General features: G+C 42.4%; 1 protein-coding gene across 1 annotated transcript; it reads left to right on the top strand.

The window, feature by feature from the left end:
- Positions 1 to 307: 307 nt before the first annotated feature.
- Positions 308 to 4006, top strand: LOC306841692 (C-type mannose receptor 2-like; the record flags this gene model as incomplete). The annotated part of the gene is made up of 5 exons (XM_079371639.1): positions 308 to 344; positions 1932 to 2303; positions 2984 to 3334; positions 3452 to 3543; positions 3735 to 4006. The coding sequence occupies 5 exons, from the start codon at positions 308 to 310 to the stop codon at positions 3855 to 3857; spliced, it is 975 nt and encodes a 324-aa protein (XP_079227765.1). The 3' UTR covers positions 3858 to 4006.
- Between the last annotated feature and the right edge of the window lie 5277 nt (positions 4007 to 9283).

The raw sequence follows: 9283 nt of genomic DNA, 5'->3' as shown, positions 1-9283 counted from the left end.
AACACAGCGTGTTTCCTTCATGATCACAGAGGAAGAGAGCGTCATCGTGTCACTCACTACACAGCTCACTGATTGATCCTTTAATGTTAAAATAAAGTTGATTTTTTCCACAGGTGACAGCGCTGAGGAAAGTATGCAGAACAAGTGGCAAAGTATCTATAAATCAGGTGCTAACTTTACAACCAGGCCATTGGTTCATTTCTGCTGGGATAAGGAGCTGGTGTTGAATGTCTTTAGATTTGCATATCAGTGTCTCTGATATCAGTAGAGAGTCTTGATTGTCTTATTCAGTTCACAGAGTGCCAGGATGGAGAAGTTCTTGCTGGGTCTCTTGTGTCTCTCAGGTCAGTAAACTCTGTTTAATTATAACTGCTCATTATGTTACAATCCAAAATGTCTTCAGTAATTAAGTGTTTTAAGAGGTGGTCTTAATGATGACTTTGGCTGGTCTGAAAAAAATGTGATGAATTCAATAAAAAGAAAAATCAGTTAGTGTTTTTTACGAGCAGGGGCGGATCTAGAGGGGTGGCATGGTATCTTGCTTTTCAGCCTCCCTCTGCTGCTCTTTCTCTCCTGTAACTCTGACAAAAGTTAATGTGGCAGGAAAGGATGAAGTCTCAGCCTTCATTTTCCCCCCTCAAAAATGTTGCCAAAAACCCCCACCTCTAAGATAATGTTTGTTCCTCATCAACATGACTCGGGGTCCTGTTTTTAGTGAGCCTAGGTTGTTTTGAATCAGCAGCAGGCTTCTATGTGATTCAGACAGACAGCTGCAGATGAAAAATGGAGACTGAAGAAAGAGAGGACAGAGACTAGAAGTAGACTGCTCCAGGTACAAACTGAGGGACACTGTGTGCATTAACTATAGTCCAGGCTATTTAAAAATGTATTCAATAGTAGACCTAATATCACCATAAACTCATGGTAACATAAAATATATAAACTTATTCTCTTACTCTAATCATTACATGTTCAATGATAGCCTGACAGGTTTGCATAGGATGTGAGGTCATCTAAATTTATTTAAAATCATTAAAATGAGGATGTAAATAAGTTGACCTGAGTGCATTAAGATCTCAAAGCAGAGGTTAACTTTACAGATCATTTCACTGGAAGGACCTTAAATCCCCTACTGAGGTTCAAGACCCTCAAAAAGCAGCGCTTTGAATTCAAGCTAATTATAGTAAATATTACTAATCATTAAGAAGAGGAGTGTGTGGTCAGATGATGTCATCAGTTTATTCATCATCATATAGTGAGTGATATATATTTTTATTTTACATAGTAACACCTAGCCTATATGTTTAAGACTTCACTCTTCATAGAAGTAATGAGCACTATGTTGTGTATATGTGTGTGTTTTTAGTTATTTATATCTGACACTGTCTTGTATCTGAAATGATTTCTGATAACAAGCTGTTTGATTGTGAATGATGAACTAATCAGACAGAATTGTTACTAACTTCCTGACATCTGTCTCCAGTGAGCTGACTGAGAGGAGTGTAGAGATTCTCATGTCTGGACCCAAACAAACAAGAACAGCAAACTTACATTTTCAGAGCTGTTCAGAAATGTCAATCAATGTCTAGATAGAAATCATTGCTCACTGGTTAGATTACTTACATTGACTCTCTAAGCAGCAGTGTATGATATCTTCTGATTAATTCAGCCTTTATTTCTGACACCCTGTAAAACCTCTATGGATTTTTCTTTAGATCCTCCCTTTGTTTATTATCCAGTGTTGTTGCCTTTTTTGAACTGTAATTGTTGAAGAAGCCAGTGTACATATTATTTTAGTTTGACAACTGTATCTCCACATAAACAGAAACTTTGTACATGAATAGTTGTGTTAAAGCAGCTTTTTATCATTAATGTTGTAGGTGCAGCAGAGCACCTGTTTATTTACTGCTTACTGTATGTTCTCCTCACAGGCTGGAACATCTCCTCATGCCTTCCCTTTCAGTACCACTATGTAGCTGAGCCTATGACTTGGACTGAAGCTCAGACCCACTGCAGACAGAAGTACACAGACCTGGCCACTGTTGAAAACTATGAAGAAGTGCAACAACTGAAATCCACAGTTCCATCTCTGCTCGGTGAACATTCTGTCTGGATCGGTCTGTACAGTAAGATCCAGTGGAAATGGTCAGATGGCTACACAGGGAGTGGGGCTGATTACAGGAACTGGGTACCTGGAATAGAACCCAACTTTTGGGGCAATCAACTCTGTGTTTCCATTCATGTTGATGGAGTATGGTCAGATTCCGACTGCTTTGGGAGATTACCATTTATCTGTTACACAGGTAAGAGAGAGAGAAACAGGGGTATGTTCAGACTTTTTTGCTTTGATTGGCACAACTTGTGCACTGATTGATGAAGGAGTGGGATGGAGTATTAGTGCACAGAAATGATAGGACTGTAATCTCTCCTTTAAAAGAAGGTCCAATGTTATTCCATTCTCTAGAGCTAAAGTCTGATTCAGGGATGATTCATTAGGATACACGTAGGAGAGAGAGGTCTGTCTCCACCCCGCCTCCTCCCTAGAGTCAATGTGCACCAAGGTTGCCATGTCACAGAAACAGAAGCTTCAGTGTTTAGCCAGCTCTGCGTCTAGGATATTAATAGCTGCCCTGTGAGACATTTAAAAGAGTTAATGAATCTGCAAACTAAATAGCGAGCGATAGCTTCGTAGCCTGAAGCAATAGCTCTGGTTTGCGGTGTCAACCCATTGTTCTCTAGATCAGTGGGAGTGGCCTGCAGCGCTGTGCATTCTGGGAGTTGTTGTATTTGATTCAAATCACTTTAAAATACATTTTCTGCCTCTTCTCGGTCAGGAAGGCACTAAAATAAATAAAAAATCACATTTCTACTGCATATATGACCCAATTTCACTTCCTATTCATGTTTCAACAGGTGAAGTTTCCCTTTAATTAAACATTTTATTTGGATTAATAATTTACTTTTTTTCTAACTGCAACTGCAGGGACTCAACAGGATCCTGACTTTTTTTATGTCAGTGAGGAAAAGAGTTGGTCCGACGCTCAGAAGCACTGCAGGGAGAACTTCATAGACCTGGCCACTGTGATGAGCAACAGTGAGAACCAGACGATCCAGAGCTTGGAGCCAAATGGAAGCTCAACTTGGATTGGTTTGTACAGAGATCCTGACATTAACTGGTCCAATGGGAGTCTCTCCACATACACATACTGGAAAAACACTCCAACTCCATTTGGCTCCATGAGTGAGGTTTGTGGAGCTGCACAGTTGCCAAAATCAGGACAATGGTTTTTGTCAGATTGTAAAAAAGAATTCCCGTTCATTTGCTACAGCTCAGGTAAGTTATGAACTGACTTTCACTTAAAGAGTTCGTAGCATTAGATGATTATTTGTAATTTATTGTAATGAAGCAGTAACTGGATGGCACAGTTTCTTCTTTGTTTCTGTGTGACAGTAAAACAGCAGGTGATAAAGATCAGGATGAAGCCAGAGGACTCCACTGTGGATCTGAATGACCCTGCTGTGAAAGCACAGATCCTGAAAAAGGTGAGTCTCCAAACCTTTTTAGAAAACTTTGAATGGTTGTCCAAGTGAGTGATGGGGGAATGTTTTTCTTCATTTGTGTGTTTGACTGTGTTTCTATCCTGTTAGCCTGCCAGGTGAAACTCATTCAAGCTTCCAACAACAATACAGATTGAAGAAAAAGTTTAGAAATGGTTTCCCTATGTATCTTTCAGTTCCAGGACCGGCTGAAGGAGAATGGACTGAGTGGAGTCACCCTGAAGTGGAGAGAGCAGCCTGATGGGAAAGTTTTCCACAAGGAGAAGAAAATGTCAAAGAAGAAGAAGACTGAGCTGTGAAAGTGAACTAGAGCTGTACAGTCTGTAATTAGAGATTGGACAGATCTGATCTAATATCATTATCAATAACTCAAGACCTACCTTTTTAGTCTGGCTTTTAACTGAGTCTCATGTTGTCTCATTTAGTTAAATCTATTTACATATATTACATTTATCTACACAGTTGTGTGGCACATGCTGTGCTATATTTTTTCTATATTATAGATCATATCGTTGTCTTTTTGTTTTACTGGTTTTACTAGTCATTCAAGTTGTGATGTTAGTCCTACAGTCAGTTGTGTGTTCATGTACTTTGATTATCTATGCACAGGTTTGTGAACCTTCAATAAGAATGTTTTGCATTGATTATGTTGTAAATGTTTCCTGGTTTTGGATCACATGACCTGTCAGGTGACCTCAGGGGTTTGACATGTGGTGCGTTTGTCTTTTCACTTGTTCATGTCTGATGAAGGGCGAGGGCCAGAAACGTTACATGAGGTAATATTTCCATTAAATTCTATTTAATTCAAGCAGCTACTGGTGTGCAGACGTTGTCTTTTTTCCTACTAAAATGAAATACTCAGCTATTGGTACATTTAGCAAAAAGTTTTTGATTGAAATCAAACCTACCGCCATTCACAATTTAACCGGGTTATGATATTTAAAAAAGGAATGATTTGGTGAACGACAAAGAAAGAGTCGCCCTGTTTTCTATCAATACTTCAAGCAAGATAAATGGAGAAAATAAATGATCGCCCTCTTAAATGCAAAATCAAACATTAAACTGTCATACAAAAGAAAATATTGTCCTCCTTCAAAGAAAAAAAAAGAAAATGTCAATCCTGGAAAACCTTCCTTAATCCAATTTAGCTCCATGGGAAACAGCTCAGAAACCTATATATATATATCCTCAAAAAAGTAGTAAAAAAAAGTCCATTAGTTTGGCACCCATCGGTCCAGCAACCTAACTCCCCTCCTTATCCTGGGTGATGCAGGATTCCTTTGTCTTTACGGTCCTCCAAAACCCATGCAGCTCACTCATATGGAGGAGGTAACACCGCACCACACAAAAACAAACTCCAGAAACACCTTTTCTTTCCCTCTCTCCTCTGCCCCCTTCCCTGTCCAAACCAAACAAAAGAAAATCCCCACAAACATTTTCCCCTCTCCCTTTGTTCTCATTAGGCCACGCCCCCTACACACCTGTGTCTCCCCAGCTGACCAGGTCACATGACCAGTCGACAGGTAATCTCAGTTTCCTCTGAACTGAGATTAAAACAAACGTACAAGTCTGAGAGGGCTGTGGGACTTTAAGCTTGTTTTCCGTCCTCGTACCTGTGAGTGGGATTTCACAAAAAGTGCAACACCGCCCTCTTGTGTTTGCATGCTTGTCATGATACAAATTCACAAGGGTTTGCGCAATTTTACATTCCACAGAGAGAATATTATCGTCTGTGAAGAGAGTCATTGTGAGAAAAAAAATAGAGCAACAAAAAATAGTAACAAATCATCTTTTTGAAAGTCACTATTTCTCTATGACCTGGAGCTCAGGGTGGCTTCAGAAGCTGCCTGTGAAGTTGTCAACATACTTTGTGATAACAGGTTTTGAAACCATAAAATCTCTCTGGGATTTTTATTATAAGTATCAATGAGTAAAGACTCTTTTTTTGTTCATAAAACCTCAGATCAACAATCACTGAGTGAGGAAGACAGACAGATTGCATAAATATTAGGGGTGGGACTTGATAAAAAAAAAATCTAAATGACTCAGGGCTTTAACTGTAACGATTCGTCCGATGATGTAAGTGGTAGTTTAGTCCAGCAATAAAAATCTTCCTCTATTTTTTTTTGACAGGGATGATGTTTAGGTGGAATTACTCTGACAGCCAAATCCTAAAGGACTGCTGGCACTTCTACCGGAGCACTGTAAAAGAGGCCAGAAGAGAGCTCCTGTCAAACATTATTGAGTCAAATAATGTCACTGCAAGGGCTCTCATTGCTCCTTCTGCATCTGACCCATCTGATCCTGTTCCTTGCTCAGCTGTGTTTGAGTTGTTTGAGCCTGTGTCTCTGAAGGCTTTAGAAGATGTGGTTGGCCAGATTAAGCCATCAGGCTCTCCCTGTGACACTGTCCCGCCTCACTTTTTAAAGAGGTGTTCCCTAGTATAGGGCAGTCGGTTCTGACCATTATTAACAGCAGTTTGTCTTCTGGTGTTGTTCCCCAAAAATTTAAACACGCTGTGGTGCAGCCTCTGCTTAAGAAACCTGGCCTTGATCGTAGTGTTTTAGATAGATAGATAGATAGATAGATAGATAGATAGATAGATACTTTTTTTGATCCCGAGGAAAATTCAAGGCGTCCAGTAGCAGTATACAGACAGGCAGGACACAAGACATTAGTTACAATACACACCCGCTGTCCTCCCTCCCCTCTGTATACAATAATCCCTCAAACAAGATTTAGGAGCCCCTATGTGACTAAGAGTAAATATAATTACAAGTTAAGCCTGTGCAGTTAGCATTAGCATTAGACTTAAACTTATATAGCATAATGTACATAACCTGTGAAGGAGAGAAAAACATGTGCTGATTAAAAGAGACCTGTAAACAGTTAAAGAGCCTTAGAAACAAAGTGCTGACCTTCTAGAAACTAGTTACATGTGTATGTACAGAGGTGTTTGAGGTAGTGCCAGAGGTGTGAGTACAGTCATTAAACAGTCAATGCAGGGATGCAGACTGGGCCATTAAAGTGCTCAGCAACATAAAGGAGCAGTGATTAGCATTAAGTGTCCAAAACAATCAGGTGAAACCAGGAGTGATTAGGGCGATTGCCTTTAAAGTACCCAACTATTGAGGAGCAGATTAGCATTAAGTGCCAAAGACAATAGAGTGAAACTTGACCTAGTTAGGGTGATCATGTCAACCATTACAGATGTAGCATAACACAACAGTAGGATGAAACCAGACATGATTAGAGTGATTATCTTTAAAGTGACCTGTGCTCAGTAAAGTGACTATCAATATGCATTAAAGTGTCCAACTGGAGGCTGACTCTGATGTCAGCAGTGCAGATAAGGAGTGAGAAAAAAAAAAAAAGTGAAAAATGAGTCCAGGGTTCACCGTGTGCTTCTTCCCTGCCGTGACAGTGAAGTGTTGTACAGTCTTATGGCCAGGGGGACAAAAGAGTTCTTGAGACTGTCCGTGGAGCACGACTGTGACAGCAGTCTGTCACTGAACATGCTCCTCTGCCCGGTGAAGGTGCTGTGCAGAGGGTGGTGTGTGTTGTCCATGATGGAGAGCATTTTGTCCAGAGTCTTCCTCTCTACCACTGTCACCAGTGAGTCCAGCTCTGTACCCACCACAGAGCCGGCCCTCCTCACCAGTCTGTCCAGGCGTGCTGCGTCCCTCTTCTTGCAGCTTCCTCCCAGCACACCACTGCGTAGAAGAGGACGCTGGACACCACTGACTGGTAGAACATCTGCAGCAGCTTTTTGCAGATGTTGAAGGACCCCAGTCTTCTCAGGAAGTACAGGCGACTCTGTCCCTTCCTGCAGGGGTCTCTTGCAGGGCACTCCAGTCGGTGGTCTCAAAACAGTCTCTGAAAGCCTCCTCTGCCTCAGGAGACCACCTTCTGAAGTTGCGTGTTGTTACCGGTTGTCTCTGGATCTTTGTCTTGTACTGTGGCTTGAGTAGGACCAGGTTGTGATCGGACTTCCCCAGAGGTGGTAAGGGGGTGGCAGTGTAGGCGTCCTTCACGTTTGCATACAGGAGGTCTATTGTCCTGTTCTTCCTGGTGGGACAGCTTACAAACCGGTGAAAGTCCGGTAGTGTAGAGTTCAATGTAACATGGTTAAAGTCCCCTGAGATGGCAAAGAAAGCATCAGGGTGCAGTGTTTGTAATCTCGAGATGTTCGAGTGGGTGACGTCACACACAGTCTCGACGTGCGCTCGCGGAGGAATGTAAACACAAACAACAATGGCGTGGGAGAACTCCCTGGGCATGTAGTAAGGACGGAGACCTACCGCCAGCAGCTCGATGTCTTTGCTGCACGTTGCCTCCTTCACAGTAACATGTCCATGGTGGCACCATCTGGTGTTAATAAACAGCACGAGTCCTCCTCCTTTTCGTTTGCCGCTACGTTTCGTGTCTCTGTCCGCTCTCACTGTAGTGAAGCCCGGTAGATCCACGTTAGCGTCCGGGGTGTTTTGAGTCAGCCAGGTTTCTGTGAGACACATTAAACTGCACTCTCTAAATGTCCGGTTGTTCCTCACAAGAGCAGCCAGCTCGTCTGTCTTGTTGGTTAGACAGTTTACGTTCCCCATAACTATCACCGGAACCGAGGGCTTGTACCTCCATCGCTTAGCCGCTAGCCTAGCCTTTAGCTTCGCGCCGGCTCTACAGCCTCTGTACCGCCGCCTCAGCTCCTCAGGTATCGGGTGAACGATGCCGGCTTGTCCCGCTGTCCGGAGTGAGAGCAGCTTCTCCCTTGAATAAGCAAGTTTTTCGCTGCTATTTCCACGAAAACACGAAAAAGTATCCATATGATACATATAGTTATACACTGAAAGTGTACTATAAAAACTATAAAAGTAGAAGTTGGCACAGAGCCAAAACAAACATATCAAGACGAGTACGACAGGGACGGAGCTACTGAATGTGCGGCCACTCGCGTCGCTGCACAGGTGAGAATGGTGTTAGCCAATTACAGATCTATTTCAAAGCTGCCCTTTATTTCAAAGATCCTGGAGAAGGTAGTCCATGCTCAGCTGAAGTCCTTCCTGGTAGAGCATTATGTCCTGGAGGTCTTTCAGTCTGGTTTTAAAACACGACATAGCACGGAGTCAGCTTTATTAAAAGTGTTCAATGACATCCTCTTGGCGAATGATTCTGGAGACTGTGATCCTTGTCCTGCTGGACCTAACTGCGGCATTTGATACTGTGGACCACAAGATCTTAGTGTCTCGGTTGCAGCACCTAGTGGGCATTTGTGGTAGCGCCCTGGACTGGTTTAGATCTTATCTTGCAGAAAGAACAATGTGCGTAAGCCTTGGTGCTTCTGAGTCCCGCTCTGCTCCGCTGTCATATGGGGTCCCACAGGGTTCAATTCTAGGACCCCTGCTTTTCTCGCTGTATCTGCTTCCCCTGGGTTCCATCCTGAGAAAGCGTGGTATCTCTTTTCACTGTTATGCTGACGACAGTCAGATTTATGTGCCCCTGAAGAAGAAAGATGCCTTCTGTCTGGATCCACTTCTGTCATGTCTTGAAGACATTAAGTCCTGGATGTCTCTGAACTTTTTAAAATTTAATGAATACAAAACTGAAGTGATGGTGTTTGGCCCGAGTGGCTCTGTTGAAAACCCCCCTGTTGACTTGGGCCCTTTGGCACGCTATATGAAGCCGACGGTCTCAAACCTGGGCTTTAAGATGGACAGTGATTTTAGATTGG

Source organism: Symphodus melops, assembly GCF_947650265.1.
Source record: "Symphodus melops genome assembly, chromosome: 20".
Taxonomy (NCBI): Eukaryota; Metazoa; Chordata; class Actinopteri; order Labriformes; family Labridae; genus Symphodus; species Symphodus melops.
Note: the sequence above shows the minus strand (reverse complement) of the source record. Positions and strands in the feature narration are given on the sequence as shown.